Source organism: Brachyhypopomus gauderio, chromosome 6 (genome assembly GCF_052324685.1).
Source record: "Brachyhypopomus gauderio isolate BG-103 chromosome 6, BGAUD_0.2, whole genome shotgun sequence".
Classification (NCBI taxonomy): domain Eukaryota; kingdom Metazoa; phylum Chordata; class Actinopteri; order Gymnotiformes; family Hypopomidae; genus Brachyhypopomus; species Brachyhypopomus gauderio.
The window spans coordinates 10,830,406-10,853,583 of NC_135216.1; the positions used below are offsets into that span (position 1 = coordinate 10,830,406).

Sequence of the window (23,178 nt, forward strand, 5' to 3'; positions counted from 1 at the left end):
GTATCACAACAAAAAGAGCTGGACCACTCGGTCAGACGAGGATCTCCAGGACCCACCGAGGGTCCGTCTCTCACCTTGGAGATGAGGAGAAGGAGCCCGCGTTGGGGGTGAGGTTAGCGGACGGGTTGCGGTGGGCACACCCTGGCACCGAGGCCATGGACCTGCCTCGACGGCTACGCTGGATCCGCCAGCAGCCCTGGAAGACCCGGGCCCATCGCAGGACGTTCAACAGTGAGTGTGTGTGCGTGAGAAGAGCCGAATATTCAGCCTTGGGATTTTCCTCCATTTTTTCCTCCGTTCCTCTACTCTGTGTGTAATGATCAGAAGGTTGATGGTGCTGTGGACTGGGTTGAATCCTCTCCGCTGTCCTCGCTGTGACAGGAACTCATTTCTGTGACTGTGGCCTGTTGTTGACTCAATGGGAGATGACCTGAGTTGCTGATGTAACAGTTATGCAACGGTGCTATTGTTTAAGTGCTCGTGTGTTATATGTAGATCATGTTCCAGTATAAAGAGTGCTTATGTCTGCCACCTGTGATGAGGTTTTTTTAAGGATCATTTTCTTCAAAAGCATTTTATATGGTTCTGATTTTGTGAATACCATGTATCCCATAATCAGAGTGAAGTGGTTATTTTATTACAATGGTCTGTGTTTTCTGTTGTTTTCTGTGGGGAAGTAAAAAATGCACATGTGTGTGAGAGCAGGTGTTGTTCACGCTACAACTCATACTGGGTGCTGATTGGCTCTCAGCCAGCTTTTCTGATTGGTGATCTAATGATGGATTGCTGATGGGAAAATGGCATGAATGTAATGGACTGCACTGACTGCTGCTTTATCCTGTTGTGAAACAGTGTTTTCTGTGTCCCAATGCTTTTCCTGTTGCACAAGTTACACAAGTAGTAACAAGGCCATGGTGCAGGTTTACAACCGGATAAAGTGGGACAGAGGTAGACTCCCTTAACGACTTAACTAATTTCAGAATAATGGCATTAAGCACCTTTGCACAGAGGTTATTCAGTGAAAGTTTAATTGGAACATATATGCTCTATTGGACAGGATCCAGTTTCGCAGACTGGGTCACTTCTTGAATCCACCAATCAGGTCCTGCATCAGGCCAGGCTGTTATAACCATGCTTAGAGGATGCGTGTTTGCAAGAAGCCTGGAGTTAGGTGCAAGTTTTTATTCGTTTCTTCATTGTATATCAGCAGTCTTAACCATGATGGTCGGTCTTAAGTGCAGGAGGTCTGACAGAAGTAAAGCCAGCCGTAGCAGGTCTGCATTGCGTCAGCAGTCTATTCAGAAGAGGCTAACACACAGAGGCCCTTGTCTTGAGATCCTGAGTGCGTTTTAGGTATCCTCTGTGGGACCAAGCTCACCAGTTGTCGGTCCTATGAGAAAAGGGCTGGATGATGTACGTGTGCATATTTGGGTGAGAGAAAGCGAGAGAGATAATCTGTTGGCCAGGGACAAAATGTGGCACTGGACCACAACTTGGCAGCAGATATGTGACTTCTATCGCAGTGTACTCGTGGAGAACCAGCAGTGGAGGATACCTCTTGAGGGACGCCATTGTCTTTTATTCAAGCTACGTACTGTGTAGTTCTTTAAGACTCAGTAGAACACACAACCAATACATCCACTTGTACAGTTAGTGCAGCTGACCTATATCTTCACCAACCTCTCCCTTCGAGAGAGAGAGAGAGAGAGAGAGAGATCTCCTGTGTTTTATATGTGGCAGAAAACAAGGAGTTACTACCCATGAGCTGAATTTCACGTTAAGAAATTGATGACAGCAGTGGCCCCAGGCTCATGCTGTGTTTACCATGCATCATCTGACTGAGCTGCGTTCCTCGCTGGCCTGAAGTCAAGCAGCTCTGTCAGGGGTTTCTCATTCACTACAGTACATGTTTTATGCATAGCAAAGATGGTGGTTTTAGATAAAGTGGGCAAAAGTAAAATATTTAATCTTTTGAGACTATTTTGTCTCTGGCTGTATTAGAGATTTTCTGGATCTTTTCAGAGTCAATAATGTGTGCTGTTTTTTTACTTCACATTGAAGGTCAGAGTCCACCATACAACATATGCCTGTTTACACATACAATTCACCCTTTGAGTAGAGGCTGATCCCATCACACAGCTGTTGTACACACACAAAGGATTTGTGCCTTTGATTCTCAGGGAACGGAGGGGGCACTGTGACCCTACATAATATGAAATGGATTCCATGCCTACTGTATTAAAAGAAATTGTATGGAATAGCAATATTTTGAAGGATGCACACACACACATGCGCATACACACACACACACACATGCCCCACCTGAATTGACCCAAAGTGCTTGGAATTCCTTCTTTTATCTCAGTGATGAGCAGATCAGAGTTGTCTGCTTCTCAGATGTACTGGAGCTGTAGGCATAAGGCGGGGCCATTCCTGGACTTAGACTTCACCTCCCCATACACACTGGGGGCTCCCCCACTTCAACTGGGGTCCGGCATCAGCTGCTCTCCCTATCAAGTGCTTTGTTTGACCGGAAGAGCAGGGGGAGGGGTGAAGACATGATTAGGACAGAGGAAGGTTGTCCAGACACCCGTCTGCCGCAGAGACTCACGGCCAGACGAGTGATGAGAAAGGTTTCGCTGGGTGGTGCTCAGAAATAAGTGCTGATGCTTGATGCTTAAGCTTTGAACTTTTGCTTGGATGCCAAGAGCGGGCTGAGAGGGCCAGGTGCCGCGCTGATCACAGAGCAGAGAGCATGAAAGGCCTGTCAGCAAGACTCCTGGGGGACATCCTTAAAGAAGAGCCTGATCGCAGTGATTTGTTAGATATACTTGAAATGGATTTCCTCCTTGACTGACCCCATAGAGCGAGTCACTTTGAAAGGGTTTCATTAGAGCAGAGTTAGCGCAGACTCACCAACCCAGCCACTGCTAATTTCAGGTCTGCTTTTCCGGGTACTCTAGGAAAAGAGTATTAATGACTCAATAATCAGTTGATCTGCATTCCCCTGATTCAGCTATCTAACATCTTTCTTTCTGTCTGTCTGTTCATGTGTAATGTGTCCAAGGCACAGATAATCTCCTCTGATATCCTGCTACTTCCTTGAGAAGACTGACAGGCAAGGAAGAGGCGCTGTATTAGCACCGTGTCTGTCTGCAATCAGCCAGCAGCTCGTTAGTGTCTCGACAGCATCACCTTAAAACTCAAACTCAACTCAAACTTTATAGAGCGCTTTAAAATCAATGTCAGTGGCCAAAGTGCTGTACACAATAAGAGCATACAGGTTTAAAATACGTATAAAAGAAAAACCACAGTTAAAACAATAAACAATAAGAACCAACATCTCAGACTGGGTTAAAAGCCAAAGAGAAAAAATGTGTTTTAAGAGCGCATTTAAAAGCAGAGAGTGAGTCAGCCTGCCTGATGTGAAAAGGGAGATCGTTCCATAATTTTGGGGCAGCGACTGAAAAGACACGGTCACCTCTCATTTTGCTCTTTGTCTTTTGGATAACTAAAAGTGACCAATCTGTTGAAAAAAAAAAAAACGTGGGGAGATTTCAGCTGTCCACCCACAGGCGTGTCGCTACTAACGAAATCAGCAGGAACATGAACATGTTTTCATTTTATTAACATACTTATATGCCTGCATATGTGGCATGTCACTGTTTGTGTTGTAGATGCCGTTGTTGTTGTTGTTGATGTTGTTGTTGTTGTTGTTCCCAGAATTGACCGCTAGGGGGATTCACTGCAGTTCTTAATCAGATAGCTACTTTAAGCATGGCAACCCTACACACACTCATCCCGTGCTTCAGACAGCCCATGGATTTGATAGGCAGAGTAAAGAAGTAATGTAGAATTCCTTACACTCTAGTCACCTTGCTGTTGGCCACATAGCTATCCACTCTGTATTGGGAACTTTGGAATAGTTGGACTATATATATATATATATATATATATATATATATATATATATATTGTCCAACTATTCCAACGCCTCTATGCAAAGACCGCCTCTGTGTATATATATATATATATATATATATATATATATATATATATATATATATATATATATATATATATATATTAGGGGTGGGACGCGATTAAAAAAATTAATCGAATTAATCGGAAGCTTTGTAATTAATTAATCGAAATTAATCGCATTTTAATCGCATTTCAGTATTTAACATGAGAAATATTAATTTAAGTTTGAATGATGAATGAATCAATGAACATAATCAAACTTCAACATCTTGTTTATTTTTCCACCAGTCTACTACACAGACCAATATATGAGTGCAGAAAACAGTTCAGAACATTGGAAATTCTGACCAAAAATGTTGTTTAATTTTGGGAGTTTTGCTCAGGATATTGGAAGAATTGAAGTAAATCAGAAGATGTTTTTTAATACCATTTTAGATGGTATACTTTTCTTAACTTTCCCAGGCCTCTGCCACAGGCATCTCCATAGTGCCTAGAAGTGGTCAAATGACTGGATCTTCCATTCATCATCTATAATATGAGCTGTCACACCAAGATCATTCTTGTTGCTAACAGAGGTCCAGTGATCCCCAGTCAGAGCCACATTTGTGGCGCTCTTCACAATAACCTGTTTTACTTCCCTTTCACGATAACCTGTTTTTTTCCCTCGTTCTTACGTACGAGGTTAAGAAGTACTTGGTGCTAAGAACGTTTTGGGAAACTCACCCCCTGGACGGTAGTTCATAACTTGCATCAGTTGACGCAATGTGCAGCGCTTCTTGTAAGCCTTTATCTTCGACCACAGAGAGCGAACAACACAAATAATATGACGCGTCATTTATAAACGCGTGCGGAGTCGCGCGCTACGGTCACTCGCGAGTTTAATCCAGTCTTAATGGTCCAATGAAGGTACTTTAAAAACCAGGACATTTCCTCACTTTAAAAAAAACCCGGGACGACCGGGACAGGATGTGAAATGCGGACGTTTAGGTCACCCTATCGTACTAGGAATACATTTAGCAGCTAAGTTATCATTACTGACCTGCGCGTTAAGCTGGGCGTACACTGTGCGATTTTTGGCCCATTTTCAGCCGATTTTTCACTCGTTTCGGCTCAATCGCGTGTCATGCATCGTATAGTTTACACAGGTAAACGAGGAGCGATTCACACCTCACGACCAACTCCCGATCAGAAATCGCAGCGTCGCAAGAATATCAAACATGTTTGAAATTCAAATCGCTCCTCGTGAGAGTATCGCACTGTTGAAGCAGCTCCACGAGCCGACTCTCCGCCACGAGTTAGTCGTACAGTTTGAGCTGGAGCTGAGTACACGATTTAAAATATCGTACAGTGTACGCCCAGCTTTAGCTGCAACATGTTTTGCGTTGAGGTGGTAACGAAGGGTGGAAGTGCTCCTGTGATAAGCGAACTCCTTCCTACATAAAGTGTAAATAACACTATTTTTGTTTGAACTTCCATCTGGAAGTTTCTTATATGTAAATTTCCCATCCACCAGCGTAGCCTCTTTAGTCATCTGCATCATGCTCATCTTATCGTGCGTCCATATAATCTGTACGCCTGGAACTCGTGCACTGAGAAACATTCCACGATGCAAAAGTGTATCGTGCGTTAAAATGCGTTAATTTTTTTAGTGCGTTAATTTTCCCGTAATTAATTAATCGAAATTAACGCGTTAAAGTCCCACCACTAATATATATATATATACATCTATAATTGAAACATAATGAGCCTGTTAGTTTCAGAACTTAAAAGAGAGGTTGTCATGTGACCACATGCCTTTATAAGAAGATACAAAGTGAAGAGGCTTTAAGACCTCAAATAAAGGTGTTCAGAAACATTACATGTGGGATTGACATGACAGGATTATTTCATTCATTCTTTCATTCATTCATGTTTCATTTAAATGTCAGCAGGAATCGTGACACTACTCGTGTGATGACCTAAGCTAAAAGTCAGTAAATGAAAAAAAGGTGTTTCTCATGGAAGGATTGCATTTGTTATGCTTCGGGGAAACTACAAGAGAAATGAGGAAAGTGTTAGCAATACTTTCTATTTAAAAGTTTGGTTTCCTTTTCTCATGGTCTCTGTAGGGCCTCAAAAGTGTCACACCCTGTGGGTTTTTACATTTGGATGATAAAATCTGAATCACTCCCATAAACCAAACCCTCAGACCCTAGCTCATACAATTTACTTTGGTCACGAATTTTTGTCAGTATGTATTCAAAGTAAATAGTGCATATATATACCCAGAGGATCTTGCTTACCACAGCTTTAAGCCGGCAGGTACGATTTGGATTTGAGTGTTTTTTTGGGCTGCACATGCCACTGACATTCTTGTTTTAATATTCATATTTCATAGCAGAATCTCCGGGGGGAGTCACTTCATACGTAAATTCTTTATTTCATTATTCACAGTGGCCCTTACGTATCCACATTTTCTATTTTCTATTTGAATGTTTTTATGGGGGTATGTGAACTGATCTTTGCATTATAAAACCAATTTGGGTGTTGCAAGGTTTATAAACTGCATATGTGTCCTGTTAGAGTGTAACATTACTTCTCATTTACTATTTCTCTGTCTATCTCTCTTATTTCTCTGTCTCTCTCTTGTCTCTCTCTCCATCTCTCTCTCTCTCTCTCTCTCTCTTTGTCTCTCTCTTCTCTCTCAATCTCTTTGTCTATTTATTGCCTTAACCTTATTTGTCAGGGACTTTGTGGGCAAAGCATCTTCCCACTCCATGGCAACACGCCTCTCCTGTCCTTAAGCAGGACTGAAAGCTTTCGTTTCCTCTCTCGCTCTCTCTCTCTCTCTCTCTCTCTCTCTCTCTCTCTCATACTCTCTTCTTCTGTCTCTCCCTCCTTCCCCTCTATCTTTTTCTATCTTTCCCTCACTCTCTCCCCCTCTCCCTTTCTCTTTCCCTCTCTCTCTGTCCCCCCCCCCCCCCCCCCCCCTCCTCCACAGCACCAGTGAGAGTGGTGATCTGCAGGGCACTGTGATTCACGCTCACTCCCTCACACATGGCTGTACTGCCCACATCTTCTCTGTGCTGATCTCTTCCTCACTCCCTCTACAGCCATAATGTGGCAGCACCATTATTACAAGTAGCTCTGATTACGGCAGTCGGGCTGTGCAGATCTCCAGGTAAATGCTTCGTTCAGACTGTGCAGCTGCAGGTGAGAGCTCCGTAATACAATCTCAGACAGCAGTTTCCCCACCCCCAAAGAAAACATCATCTTTGTATTGCTCAGAGTGAGTATAATGTGTTGATGTCAGAGGACCATCATGTTCTTGAACATTTCTGCTGCATTCAGTGACTTGATGGTCTTGCCCTTCTCTGTTGGACTACGTTGAATGAGATGGAGACGTGATGTGTCAGTAGCTGACAGGCAAAGTGGAGGGGGGGGGGGCAAGCTACACACTTGCTGTAAACAGGAAGGTTTAGGGCACGCAGGCAAACAATCAGATAGACAGACAGACAGACAGTTTCTGGTAGGGTTAACACTGCTAATTAAGCACATGGAGGAAACAGAACATGGCATTTAGAGGACAAACTTAGAGAGGTTTGTCAGTGGGAGGTTCAGCAGACAGAACAGTGAGCTGTCTCCGCAGTTATGAAAATGTCTCTGGCTGTGTGTTTGTTCTGACAGATGGAGCCATGATTGAGTCATGCCATTACACATCACCCCAGCTCCCAGCACTAGCCTGCAGGCCACACTGCACCTGCATACATCATAACGGTAGCAAAGACTAAACCAACACGACAAAATGTTGATTAGTGCCAAACACATTGTAGTAGTTATTACTGTGAGACTGCACTGACATTCGGTGTGGTCATGGAGCACATATTCTACTGTGTATCGTTCCATACCCCCTGTTCTACTGGTGTGCTCTTCAGACACATGAAGTCAGTCCTGTTGAGGTGAGGTGTCTGAGGTTTCTGAGAAGAGTTCGAAGCTTCTGAGAACTCACTGGTCCAGGCCAATGGGATTTGGCATGTAGTTCCTATTGATGGAAGATACTATAGCGTTCCCTGGATGTTTTGAAAGCAGGGTGCATGTGGGTCTATTCGGGAATGCCAAGCTGCCTGCGTTAGCTGTGCTGAAAGAGTTGGGGGTGGGAACCACGGCAGGCATCCTGGGAAGGCCCATTCTCATGCAGATGGACCGGAAAGGAGCCCCTCGTCTGAGTTTCTGGAGCACCATGTGAGAATGGCTCACTTCACGCTCAGACTCAGCTTCCCCAAGGAAACGGGCGGCCTGTGGCCAGACCATTCTCACCATACTTAGTATAAATGTAGACCAAGAACATGAGAAAGTATGCAGGAAAAAACTGATTTTACCTATTTTTTAATTTACAGTTTGGTCTTTTTGTAGCTGCTTCACTGATACAATTGAAGGAAAACTCTTAATCTCACAGTGTAACTATTCCTCTCTCTTCCTCACTTTTTTCTCCCTCCTGTCTACACACACACACACACACACACACACACACACACACACACACACACACACACACACACACACACACACTCTCTCTCTCTCTCTCTCTCTCTCTCTCTTTCTCTCTCTCTCTCTCTCTCTCTCTCTCTCTCTTACACATGCCCACAGAAACCACAAATACCATACGCGATGTTCTTTTAACACCACCCTCTTGAGGTAATGGATCACTGAGGCAGAGAGGGGGTTGTCCAGTGTCAGGAAACTACTGGGGTGTAACGCAGGTCCTGCAGACAGTCATTACCACCATCGTGCTCTCCTTATGGGTTTGTCCGCCTACCAGCCCGCAGCACTGTCCCACTGTCCTGTTACCAGAGCTTACACAGCAGCCCACACACCACCGGGTGTACGGGCTGAACTTTTAGCACCACCGAGCCACACCCTACTCTTAACCAATTTACAAATGAATAGTCAAGAGTTTCTTTCTTGTACTTCCCTCTCTCTGTTGCATAGTCTACTTCTCGTTTTGCTGGTCACCTGCTGATGTAGGGGTGGATGTTGTGGTCTACCACAGGTCACCCACCCAGTTCCTGCCACAAAAAAAAAGGCTTTAATATTCACCCCATTATTAAGAGATAAAAAATGTAAACTTACTTTATCTGACAGGGTCACTTAAAGTAACAGTTATTTTTAACAGATTTAAAAATATTTGTAAATGTCTACATCTGCATCATCCCTGTATCATCCTGTATATATCTGTGAGGGTTTACTGTGGGATTATGAAGACAGTAAGGAGACTGACTGACAGCGGGCCTGTTTCTGTGTGCTGAGTGTCGTCTGTGCTCCTTCACACTGACAGATGCTTATTGTGCTGTGGCCTTTGGTACCTTCACAACTAGCAGATGCAGCAGAGCACAAAGACATGGAAACACACAGATGCGCATATTAACACAGCATCCAGGATTCTGCCGGCTTGCTATGCAGAATTAGTCATATCGTATTACAAATGGATCAGTGTACCTTTTGGTGAAAATGTACACCACGCTTAAGTGAGCACACAGACCCTATTATTGACTAAAAAGAACAGACTACCCCTGCCTTTTAAGGAGGAACTGAAAAACATGTGTCATTTCACATGTCAGGGAAAATTTTTATACGAGTTAACTATTGAATCATTGTAAATCATATTCCAAGCCAGCTACAGATTTATCGCCATGCCCTTGTTATTGTTTCCGTGGCAACATAGTACAATATAAGAATTTCACAGTGCACAGGATTATCTTCTGCTGTTTGTTCAGAGAGCAGGTGGAGGTGGTGGAGGTGGTGGAGGTGGTGGTGGTAGGAGGGGTGAACAGAGGTGAATGTCGAGTGGCTCCTGAGGTGATCCGAGCGTTTGCTCGTCCCCGGGCTCCATCGTCACGTATGCCCATGGGCAATGTGGGAATGGACATGACAACTCTTCAACGAAAGCAGAACAGGAAACAGAACAGGAAACAGAACAGGAAGCTAGCTTTGCTGTGGGCCATCTCCTGTCCACTTCCTCCTCTGTTCCGTTCCTCCGGCGATGTCTCTGCCTCGGCGAGAGACGACCGTGCCGCTCCTGTTTAGGAGCGTTACTACAACAATCGGAACCGGCCAGGCAGCGCGGGCGTGGTCGGGAACACTGACCCGCATTGTTGCCGTGTGCCGAATGTAGGACTCTGAAGGCCTCCTTGTGCGAAGCTCCATTGTCACACAGAGAGCAGGGCAGACAGTGCCAATGAGTAGTCCAGGAAACTCCACAGGGAATACAAGTGTGTTTGTTTGTTTGTGCAGAGAGAGGCGGAGAGGGGGGGGAGGCGTCCGCGTGTGAATACGCCGCGCACATTTGACCGAGGGACGCAGGTTCCCCAGGGAGCGGCTGGCTTTGTTGTGAGGCCCGATGGCCGAGAGTGGATAGATAATGGCACCTGAGAAGTTGGTAGCGTTTATGTGAAGAAAGACAGGGTGCTGAAGACCTTCCCTGTTCACCTGCTGTGCAAGGTGTTTGTGTTTGAATGACAGGTCAGAGGTGAGCCTTGTTTTCACCCCCACCTCAATCTGTACGTAAAAGCTCAAATGTTTTTGGTGCTGATGCTAAAATACAGAGCACTGCTTGACTTTGTTGTGGGTGGGATGTGTTGGCCACAGCAAGTGTGTGTCTGCACGTGTCTGTGTGTTTATGTGTATGTGAGTTGTTTACTATGAGTAATAGTCTGCATAATTAGCACTTCCTGAAACACAAGGGACAGCAGAGAAACTCATGTTCTATTTTGCATTTATTATAAGAGAAAAAACAAGATTTGGTAATTAACCCAAACATGAAAAGCACCTCCACTTGACCCTTGACCAGCAGAAGTTGTTGTTTCTGAGACTGTAACTAGAAATAAATCATAGCATAGACTCCAAGACCAATATACAAGCTAAATATATACGATGGAGTTGTATGCTGACTATATGTCGAACAGACCCTCACGCATCTGTTTTGTGTCCAGCACCTATTAGCGCGTGAGGCAAGCTCTGTATAGTGTGGGCGCTCTTTTATCTACAAACATGGGTTATTCACGGCTGTCTTAGAGTTCCAGTTACACTGCAGTCCTCCATTAATTATGCGCAAAGGCCTGAGAGGCTCCTCCCACTACTACAGTCCAAGAGCCAGGCTGCACTTAACAACACTAATGTTTAGTCATACTCAGTCCAGTAATCTGGACTCTGGTCTACTGGAGACAGAAGCATGTGTGTACATTACACTTGCTGTATATTGTGGCGGTTGTTAAAGTTTCCCTAATAAACGCGGTTGCATTCTGGCTCTATTTTTATTCCCCTATTTTAAGCATGTGTTCTGGGAGTCCTGGGGGGCCATATCATATGGCGGCAGTTGTGTGAACTTGTCCCTCTGTTAATGAGATTGCAGTCAGGTCTGTTCCACAGGGTTTCATGGGATGAGCGCAAAAATTGAAGAGGAAGAAGAGAGTGAGTTAAATCAATCCACTGCAACCTACTTACTATTTCAACTCGTCTCCATGGGCTAGCATACGTCATTTTGCACTATGTTTGAGTTCAGTCCACAAGCTTCCATAATGGGCAGAAGGTTAAGAAGTGAGCTTCTTAAGTATGGATATATATGTATATATAGATATAGATATTCAGTATAGATAGTCAATTAAAGTTTCACAGCAATCAAATGTTTTCAGACATGCCTCCAGCAGATGAGTCTGTCACTGCTCTTATGGAGCTGAAACACAAGGCTGAGTCCCAGGCATGAAGACAGGGGCACTGCGCAGTAAGAGAACAGCAGGTTGATCAAACACAGGTCACCCATTACATGCTGATGCACAACATGCTACTTTGGCTTTAATCACCAGGGTGTGGTTCTCTCGCCGTCCCTCATCCTGCCTCACACTTGCTGTGACACTTTCGGCACACAGGCAACACGCAACACACGCTCTCACCCACACTCACTCTTTAAAGTGTGCTCTCCGCGCAGCAGATTATGAAATCATCCTGTTGATGAAAGCTGACCCAGGCGGTGTGGGCTCAGTCTTTCTCTTCTCACACACACTCACACGTGCGCTCCTGCAGTGAGCAGAAGCTCGCCGCCCGAAGGAAGTGCATCCGATCTGAAAGCCCACAGAGCTCCTCACTCTGGACGGGCAGCACCAGTGAAGGGGAGAAGAGAGGAGAACAAAGGAATGGCCTCATCCCACCTGACGGACATCGACTCAGTGATGTATGAGGAAGCAGAGGATGTCTTCTATGATGGTATGGTGGTCCTGGGACAGGGGATTGTGGGATGGGGCTTGGGCCAGGGCTGGGGTGGGGGGGGTGGGGTGCATTACTAATTGGGTCATGTTTCTGCAGGCACCCTTGTTGAAGATTCAAAATTTCAAACAAAACCTTGCAGAACCTTTGGTCATTAACAAGCCTGGCTAAGAGCTATAGCACTGTGCTAAGGCTGGCAAACAAGGATGCGATGAAGTCTATATAAGTGTTCTTACAGATAGGTGGCCTGGCATTATTATTGTGTCATGGAAAGAATAGATAAATGATTTTTATATATACCAGAGTTATGGTGCTTGTTGAATTGGTATTTCGTATTTGGTCATCTGCAAATACAGACTCTGATGTGTGGGTGTTGTTGTGTAACTCCCCTCTGCCTACAAACAAGGAATGGTACACTAATGGATGATGTGTAATATTATTTTAATTGTGAGTTCAGTTATTTAAGCCTTACCTCTAATCATCAAGAGCCTTTAAAAAATCTAATTGGAGGATTGTTTTGACAACCATGTCATAAAATATGCTTGGTGGTACAAACAGTAGTACACTCTACATTAAATGTTTTAAGATACTTAGAAAAGATCTTCTCATTCCTTCCAATTGCTTTGGATGACCTATTTAAGTACATGAAAAAGTGCTAATGCCACTTTGTTTATGTGCATGTAGCATGAAAATATGGCCATGAGGTAATTGGTCTGTTCAAATGAGGGTCTATCTGCTCCTCTCCACTCCAGACAGAAAGCCACAGTTTTACTGGGAGAGATAAGGAGATCGTGTGGGTTGCAGACACAATTAGCATGTCAAATTATTCTCGAATGTGCAATGGTATGAAATAATGTCGCTTGCAAACCATTTCTACATTCTCAGTTTCACTGTAATGCAGTTTATTTGAACTCGCTGTCACAATAAGGTACTTTGCCAAAATCTTCAGGAAAAGTTATGCAATAGATATCGTTGTATCACATCACACTTCTGAAAATCTTAGTGTTTTGCCTTGCTGCCTTTGGGATTAAATTAAATTAATTTAAATTAAATTAATAAGTGGAAAGATCAATCTATCAACACTTTACTAAACATTTTTAAACTATTATTCAGACATACAAACTGTATGTCCACAGTAATCATATAATATGTCCACTGTTCACTAAAACTCAATGACCCAACCCTCCATTTAAGCATTTATACTCCAAGACTCCTCCTCCTGGGCCCTTTCTCTGAGGCCCCTCCTCCTGGGTCCTTTCTCCTCCTCCTGGGCCCTTTCTCTGATGCCCCTCCTCCTGGGCCCTTTTCTTCTCCTCCTGGGCCCTTTCTCTGAGGCCCCTCCTCCTGGGTTTACTCCCCTTTGGGGTTCACTCCCACTCTGATTCAACCTCAGGAACGGAGAGTGAAATTTCCTCACTGTTTTGCAGATAAACAACTGCATGTCAGCCAGTCGAGCATGTTCAGCCCCACTGAACTTAGCATACTCTCTCCTCACAGACTTCTTTAAGAGTTCAGCCTTTAAAACTTTTTTCATTAACCTAATTTAGTCTTGCCAAGGAAAGAAAAAAGCAAGGAGGAATGGCGGCTTTGTTGTGACAAAAATACACACAATAGAGTCCTTTTTGTAGGCACTTCATGAGTTATTCAGAGGGCCATTTGCACGAGGCAGTCTGAGGTTCAAGGAGGAAAGAGGGAGGCTTGTTCCCTGGTCCACAGGAGATCAAGCCCCAGGGCTTCTGGGAAGGGTGGCCCTAGTTATTCTGCTGATCCTATCAAGAGAGAGGAAGGACAGTGGGTTGTGAGGAACTGAAGAGTTAAAGAGGAGAAAAGTGAAGAACTTTGTGAAACTTGCTGATTTCTGAGTGTATAGATTTGTGCATGTCTTGTGTTTGTTCATATTCCATGGAGCACTGTTGTATGCTGCAGCAGTGCATGCCCTAAGGTTGTTTGACCGTAAATCTAAAGTTTCATGTGTGGTTTGTTACACAGGTACAAGCTCCAGCATGAATGCTGATACCACATACCTATCCACCTCTTGCACTGCTAGATGCCAAATATTTGCAAGAAATGTGTTGTAGAAATTTGCCTAAAGCGTCTAGGGAACAAGTTATTTATCTTCTCACTGCAGAATTTAGTGACACAGATGTGTATCATCACATAAATAGTAGCTCTTGGATTTATCTCTATGAACGTCCTCACCTGTTTTTTTTTGGAGGAAGCCCAGACACTCACTGTGTTACAGCATCTGTTGCTGACTCGCCCTTTCTGTAAGCCAAACCTGGCGTAGATCCACTCTGATCTGATCTGATGGCAGTCTGGATGTGCTGGCTGAGCTGAACAGACTTCACCCTGACCGCCCAGTTCAGCTGTGACCGCGCTCTTAGTGGCCCCGTGCCGAAGACGCTGCCCGCGCAAAAAAGGCAGAGTCGGGTTTCGCAAAACCCATTTGTCCTGCTCAACCTCCTCTCAGTGCTTCTCGTGTTGGGGGCGAGAGGGGGAACTGGATCCTCTCGGGGGCTTACGTGAAGCTGTCTGAGGAGGCATCAGGTTTCACATCATTGCTGCCTGATGCGGCATTTTGAGACTTACGCCTTCGACCGGATGCAAGAGGAGCTTTAGCGGTGCTGCCTGCAGTAGTGGAGATACTATCTGGAAGACCAGCGAGACCCGACTGCTTCTCTGCAGACCAGGGCTGCCTCTGAGCTGAGATGACCTCCACTGCTGCTGTACAATAGAGCGCTGGCTGTATTGTGTGCTGCCTCTGCAGCCAGAGATGAATAACCGCTCTGCCCTCGCCCCGCTCAGCACGGCCACACAATTACAGTCCTGTGGTTCAGTACAACATGGCACCTGGCACCCTTAGACTCTGTCGCTGGCTGAGAGCCTGCATGCGTGGGCAATTTCACCAGGAAAATTAAGGATGGTAATCCACTGCGACCACTTAATTCAGTATTCCAGGCAATGTTTATTAGAGCGGTAATGATAAACACTGCCTGATGGTTTTATAGTGGTTGCCACTGTGCTAAGAAGTCCTCGGAAGCTGTGCCATAAGTTAAGCCCTTGCATAAAGCCATCTCCAGCAGTTCTCCCGGGAATTCTGGGTATACTACCTGAAGCAGGAGGCTGGTAACTCTTTAACATTCTCTTATTGCTACTGACAAACACAAAAGACAACCTCTTGTGTGTTTGGCTGGGTGTTACACATATGTATATGACCACAAGCATTTGAGTTGTTTTTTTGGAACATCCCTGTCCAGAGTGGATCCAGGGATCATGCTTGAGAGGCATGTGCACTGCCCGAGGCTGAAGACCCAGAGGGAGCGGGAAACGTGCTGCAGACGAGGCTCTCTGTGCACACCCAAGTGGGCCGCCATTAGTGGATTGCAGGCTACTTACACCGTGTGACACCTTTGTCTCACCACCTCTTAACAGAGATACCCACTGGCCTACTTTAGTCCAAACAAGCGAAGCTTTCCACAAACACAGGGCCGTGTTTATTTTCTCAGTGAGTGAAAAGAAACAATGTCGACAAGCGAAACACAGGCACGCTGATGACGGATGACCAGAGCTGTTTCCTCCGTCCGTCAGTATCAGTGGGGGTAGTGGGAAATATAACCCTCTTCCCCTGACCCAGGACTAGGTTCTTATCCTTCAGCTTTCATTGTCAGTGTTATCAGCAACACAATTATACTGAAGGCATACAGAGAGCTTATTACACGGATACAAACTCAGAGCACACACCTGGTAGTGCACAGGCAGCTGTATGGGGTGGGCGGCCTGACACACTACCTGCAGCTCAGTCTGTCATTAAGTCTAAAGACAGGAGGTGTGCTTTAGGCCATAACGGCCTATAATCTAGCCAAGGCTGACTAAATGTCTGCCAGTGAAATTATACTCATCTTCTGGGGTATGTATTGTTTTATAGTGTTATAGATGTTTTATTAAGGAATGCATGCTATGGGATTTACTTTTGTGCAGAACTTTCATTATATAATTCAAAGTTCTTAGGTGTTTCAGATGATTGTGATTGGTTCCATTTGAAGGACTGTTTTCACAGACCTAGATGCAGGTTGTATAGTTCTACACCATAACCTCTTCAAACACCCCACGCTCGTGCAAACACACATGCACTCCGCATGTCCACACACCCACAGATCTTCTCACAGTGCTTGGTCATCCCTACCCACCGACCTTCAGGACCTGTAGTATTTTAAAGTGAACCTCTTTAGGCCAGGGGTACTGAATGTTTGCTGACGTGCTGGACAAGGATACACGTGTGTGTGAACATGTATCACAGTGTGGCATGCGCACACACGTGTGTGTGTGTGTGTGTGTGTGAGAGGTTTTGATGTCACCATCCCTACACATATTCTTCCATGACTCAGCAACCTTAGAAAGTTCCATTGTTCCAGTAAAGAGAGAACACTACTGATGTCACAGTGACACTGGGGATCAAGTTAAGATTAAGACCTTGAATTAGGATTACGGTACCAACAGCATTATGTCGCAGGGTTATTTTGTAGATTCAGCACTTTAAAACATTTGTTTGACCTGCAAGGCGCCTAATCAGAAAAGATGTGGTGCAGCTTCCCTGCAGACCTCTGTCTTCGTACGGGGCTCTTCTGGGCATAACTGCTGCTTGTGCGGATCGTCTGTAAATATAGCTGCTGACCGGGGGCTGCTGATGACAGCCGTAATTACAGGACAGGATGAGCTTTACAGCGGCTGAGAGAGGAGAGGCGTGTGGAGGTGTCTCTGCTACATTGCCCAGGGCTTCCTCCACAGATCTGCTCGACCTTTCGGATCGGCGCACTGCACATGAATCAGACGGCGTGCTTGTGCACTCGGGTCAGCCTTAACCGCAGGTGAGGTCACTGGCAGGAGCAAGCCAAAGCTGATCCTGAGAGAGAGACAGAGAGAGAGAAAAACAGAGAGAGAGAGAGAGAAACAGAGAGAGAGAGAGAGAGAGAAAACTTAGATCAGTAATTTGATGTATTGACATCTTTCAGCATCCTGGCCCTTTTACATGGTCTTTGCATGTGTCTCTGACTAATTGTATCCCCCATGTCGGTTTTCTCAACCTTAAGCTTGAGATGTTTATTGTATTCACACACCATTCTTAAAGAAACATCAACCTTTCTTAATATATTAAAATGAGTCAGGGTATCTTTCTGCAGAATTTGCTTGTGCCTCTGCAGACAACTCAGCCTGATGTGTGAGGGAAACCCACAGCTGATCCTGTTACAGAGACCACCATGGTCGATCTAAAGTAATCTCACATCAGTAGGCCATGTAAAAATATAATTTTGCTGAAAATAAACTATAACTATTCCCTGTGCATAAGCACCTTGGACGGATTTAATTTTAATTTAATACAATTATTCATCTATGATATTACTGTAATCGTCATTTTCTTTAAACACATGGCTGTATTGTTCCTGTACAAAAACTATTTAATGAGTAGGTAATGTGCATTCATAGATTACATGTGGCCTGTAGTTACACCGGGTTATTTCAGTGCACATAGCTGGAATAGCCTTTGTCACCCGCTGGCTAAAAGCAAAATTATGCAATTGCACGACCATCATGACAGCTGAGTAAATACCAAAGGAGCACGTGAGTCAGAGCCGCAGCTTCCGCCGACAAACACGCCACTAAACGGTGGAGAAACTTTTTTTGAGAACGGAGTGCGCTTGCAGACGCTTAAGGATGAATATTCATAAGGGGGCACAGGTAGACCCCGCCTACTTTCAGTCTGACATTAAAAACTCCCTCAAAGAAAAGCGGGGCGAGCGGAATAAGACCCCGCCTACTTTGCCCGTTCTGCCTTCCCATTGGTCCGCCGTTCTCAGTGGGAGTTGGCTGCTACAATCTAAACGAGAATGCACATGATTTTTGATCGGACGCTGAATCTTTCGCTATTGTATCATTTGGAAACCTCGAGGCTCATTCGGCTCTGTGGACGTTTTGGACGTGCCATAGCGGTTCGGTTCGAATGGATAAAGGACAAAGTCGACTGAACAGAGTTTAGTTGATAAGTTTTCTCTTTGCAGCGGTAAGTGTCTAATAAATACCACGCACACGCTAATTCAGAGTTGGTGGCGATAACGCAACGCTGAATTCTGTATAACTTTGCTTCAGGTGTTTCGAGATACTAGTCGGTTATTTTTACATTTAGTGAGAATATCCAGACCGTTATTGTTGGCGTTATTTGTTACATTTGTTAGGTTACTTATTCTGGCTATCGCGTGATTGGATGGAGATCTGATCTGATCCTTCATCAGTTTATCCACGAAGTGTCGATTTGTTTTCTGATTCATCCTTTTACAATAATACAAATGCAGTTATTGATTCCTCCGACGGATCGATTTTTCGCTGTATGATCACTTTTTCCTTCTTGCCGTTGATGAACTTCATCCCTCATGAGCGTTTGGCCTCCTGAATGAGCAGATCTCTTATCTCATGTCCTCATCAGTGTCAGGAGGAGCAACTCCATTGAACGTGTTATGTTAAAAGCATCTGCATGTCTGCATGAATGTTGTTTTTTAACGACGGTAGAGACTAGTACTGTGCAGTAGTGTTTCTTGGTCGTGGTAGTGGAGTTCTCTCTCAGTACACACTTTGCTGCTTTTATTCCTCCCAGTATACCTAACCATTTTTTTTCAAATGGTCTTAACAAGCATTGGTGTTTGAAGGACGAGAAGCCTACAATTCGGCATAGCACAGATTCTTCAGGATATAGATTGAGAAAACCTGTTAGGTGACGGTGGGGGTTGTTGTTGTTGTTGTTGTTTGTTCAAAACAAGTGAAAATGCCTCTCGGCGTTGATCAAACTCTTCAGAGTTACGTGAAAATTCACTTGTTTTCATATGGGTAATGCTAGTGATTTGTTCCAATTCTGTGGATGGTTTAGATCTGGAAGGCATTTAAGGTTGGGGTACTGTGAGAAGGATGCCAAGGCCCAAAGGCATCAACATGGCTGCTGCCACTGAGAAATTCCTACTGCTGCCTCTCCAGTTCTTCTTTCCTGTTGGTTTGTGTATCAGACTGTCCCTTCTGTTCCTGTTTATTCATTTCATTCTTTTACATGTGCTCTTTTGATGTTTGATGTCTGGCTCTCTCAAATGTCACGCAACCATTATTAGTTGTACCACTGAACAAGTGAGCAAGAACGAATCGAGTCAAGCGCTGTGCTGTTTGTCATTTTCGGTTCAGCGCAACATTTAGTACAATGAGCCATTCTGAGCACTGATATCATTCTGTGGCGTACAAGTAAGAGTTAAGTCAGTCCTTGAGGTAGTGAATGAGCTAATTTGTATACAATGAACGTTCTCTTGTGTGTGTGTGTGTGTGTGTGTGTGTGTGTGTGTGTGTGTGTGTGTGCTGAAATTTAGTGCTTAAGAAAAATTACACCTTGCTAGCATGGTTTTCAAAAGGTATAGGCCCCTTGCCTTCTCTAGTGTGCCCAGCAGCTCTGATGTACTGTATCCATAGACACACACGAGAGTGTGTGTTTGAGGGTGTATGCTAGACCAAGAGTGGTTCAGGGGAATATTCAGCATTCTCATCTTTCTTTTGAAAGGTGTGTCTTTAGTTTTCACAGCTGATAGTCATTTGGCCAGCAGTGTTCTTTCACCATAAGCCTCCACGTCTTCGTCCCAAAAATGCTTTCCAGCAATGGCCAGAGTGCAGCCTCAGGGAGGAAGTGTGGGCCAGTCTGTAGACTCCATAAACAAATCCTCACCCACACCCAGTCACGGGCAGCCACGGTGAAGCTTTGCTCCTCTGTCCAGCTCTGTATGACTGAATCACCTATGCGGGCTTTAAACAGGCGAGTTGGAGAGTGATTTATGCCTCGACCTGCCAGTCTTATCTGGGTTCGAGCTGCCGTGTGTCTGCTTTTCTTGTCTGGACAAATCCCGGTCAGAGGGCCTGGAACCTGGGGTCTGAGGAGGGGTATTTTAGGAGAGTTAGAGGCAGGCGTGTGGGGGAAGGGAAGAGAGATATCTGAGATTCTCTGGAGAATCTCAGGAAAGAGGGATGAAAGGAAATGTCCGACTTTTTGCAGCCATCTAATGGGAGGATGTGCTGTGGTTTGCACAGCGTCGGAGCAGGAGAGCTAAATTAAATCATCTGTGAACTGCAGGGCAATGGTGTGCAACCGTGTTGCCCTCTGATCAGACCCTGTGGATCACAGATGATCAGCTGTGGTTTCAGCTGATTGTGAATGTTAATCTTGCTGCCTTTTATACATTGCGGTTGTCCTTTGGGTCACCCTTGCTATTTCACATATTTGTTTTCAATTATGAGCTTTATAGAAGCACCTGAGCTTTGGCCTGCGTTAGAAGCATGTCCAGACATTTATTGTTTCCTTTAATTGTCTCATGCACTGAATGTCCCATCATGGCTTCATCCAGACCCCATCAGTATAAGTTTAAGTTGTGTAAGAAATGCCTACCTGGGCACGAGAACGCAACACTCACTAGCACATATACAACATGCGCACACACTCCCTTTGAAGATCAACGTCACTTTGTCACATGGTGATTACAGGCAGTGTGTGCAATGTGACGCGTTCAGACTCAGCTGGATGTTCTGGGATGAGAATGGGGTAAATCAATTGGTCTGTCGTATCTTTACCCTGTACCTGCACCTTCAGCCCTGATCATCGGTGTGGAGGCATTACTGGGGTGACCATCCTTCTCATCTCCTACATGCACCTTCACCGGGCTGCACCTGCTGCTTTGACCTGCACTGACACTCTTGTGGTCTGCAGTATGCTTTAAAATGTTGTATCCCTTAGACATAAGCTGATCAGAAGGATGTGTTTATTGACATTTTTCCCATCTCTGCTTTCTCACTGGTGAACATTTATACATTGGAATATGAATTATTCGGAGGACTTTTGTAGTCTTATAGGCTGAAGTATTTTGATTTGTGGCAATGTTGTCATATTTTACAGTGCATCTTTCAACAGATTTGGAATCTGTTTTTGAAGGCACATTTGTACATGGTGGCATTTAAGGAGAGGAGGAGTCCCATTCCCATAAGGGGGCGTGGCATGCAGCTGGAGTGGGACAGCTGGAAAGGGACAGGGGAGTGTCTCTGCAGGTCAGAGGTCATGCGAGGAACACGAGGCAGCTCGCTCCCACCCTGCGGCGACTGGGTCAGCTAGGCGTCTAGACACAAAGTAGAACAGACAAGTAAAATGTAAACCTTTGGGTTACAGAAATTGCACTGTGTTTGTAACTGTGTTTGTCTGTGTTTGTGAAGGTTGTTTGGACTTCTTGTAGCTTGTGGTGTCCATGCTGCCAGTAACAGCGGATTTCCAAGAAGATTTGAGAAACATTTGCACGTGTTGTTTTTTTAATACTATAAGAAAACAATCTAATTTCACAGTGTTTGATTCCTGTGATTGATCTTGTCTAGAGGCCCTCGGTACATAGTTGTAGTTTATAACCGAGTTTAAAAATAGCCTGTTAATCGGCTAATTTAATATAGCTTCAAATAAATTTTCACCTCAGTAGCAGCATCAAAGTGCAGAGTGAATAAACTGTATATATTTGCACATCAGAAGTTGCGAGATTAAGAAAGCTGTGCGAGAAGCCGTGTGTTTCATCTACACACTCACTGCAGTGTGAGAACGCTTGTGGTTTCATCTCGTTTTAGGCACACATGCACCAATGGGGGCAGAATAGAATCCACCTGCCTCCTCCGCTACTGACCTGCAAGGCTGCATTGCTGTCTGCATAATTAAAGCTGTTAATTTCCTGTACTTCAAAGCAGAACGCACAGCTCTCGGTGTGAATCGCCAGGGGAGGGGGGCGGGGAAGGGGTTTGGGGTTGTGTTTGGATGTGGCCCGTGTGTGTGTGCTGAGCAGACAGTGAAAAGGTATTCATCAGCACAGCTCTGAACGCACGAAAACCCAATACAGGTTGAACTGGGTTCAGTGGCTTGACGGATAATCATTTTCATCGCGAGCGCATTGGAATGTGGATATGGCTGTGAAAACACTTGTATTGAAAGTAAATGAACTGGATCCTGACCCTGAGAAATATTGTATAAGCATGACTAAAAACTGAGGGAAATCAGTAGAACTTGTAGGGCAGCGCTCCAGAAGCTGAAGGTCGCTCCGTGACATTGCCAGCGCCGTGGGCGGAGAGATGCATGCAGACGCAGCTGCGCTCGAATGGCCTCGGCAGTGCCGTCCACTCTGGTCACCCCACCGGCCCGTGCCCCGCTCCCCGCTCCCCGCGCGTACAAGAATGTCCACCCCCACGCGCATGCCGCTCATTTTGGAGCGCACTATAAATACTGCTCCTCCACGTGGTGGCCGGGCCGGAGGCAGCAGTCACACACTGCGCACGTCATCCCCGCACGCTGTCATCTGCTCCGCCCGTCATCTCTGCTCTCTGATGCATGTGGACCCATGGCCCATTTTAAACCCAAAACGGTCAGCTCTCTACTACAACTGGATTAAACACGCCCCATCTGCTCCGGTTCTGTGCCTGTGTGCGTGTTTTCCATGTATTTATGTTTTAAATGGTGATTTTCCACCGAGCGGTTTAGGTTTTGAGAGCACCGCTCTGCCGTAAAGGTCGTTTTCTTCGAGTTTGGTCGTGTGTGGTCCTGTCAGAGTGAGATGCCCTTTCTGCCCGCTGGCCTTTCCAACCTGCTTGGTGTTCTCCAAGTCGTTTGAAGCATGATACACCACAGCTACATCAGAATTCAGACATCTCCAGCATCTTCCCTCTGTAGGGCCCACCACGGTAGGAACAGGAAACACCAGGGCTTTGAAGCTCTCATATCAGCTGCTCACACTCACCTTTCACCTTTTGATAACGTTGAAGTGCCTGGCTTGTGCCTGGGCTTTGAAATGTGTTTTTAAGATGCCATGATTTGAGTTCTGTATGCAGATTGCAGTTCAAGTCATGTGAGTTCTATCTCTCGACATTTAC

At 45.1% G+C, this 23,178-nt stretch overlaps 1 protein-coding gene across 4 annotated transcripts in view; it reads left to right on the forward strand.

The window, feature by feature from the left end:
• The first annotated feature begins 11,883 nt into the window (after positions 1-11,883).
• The window catches only part of ripor2 (RHO family interacting cell polarization regulator 2), a 32,566-nt gene continuing 21,271 nt past the window's right edge, over positions 11,884-23,178 (forward strand). The window contains exon 1 of one of the 4 annotated variants that reach the window (XM_077008641.1): positions 11,884-12,219. In XM_077008641.1, coding sequence (XP_076864756.1) covers positions 12,150-12,219 — 70 coding nt within the window. In that variant the 5' untranslated portion in view covers positions 11,884-12,149. Of the gene's footprint in view, positions 12,220-18,094; positions 18,275-23,178 lie in introns of those variants that run through there. The other 3 variants (XM_077008642.1, XM_077008644.1, XM_077008645.1) reach the window with 3 other exon arrangements.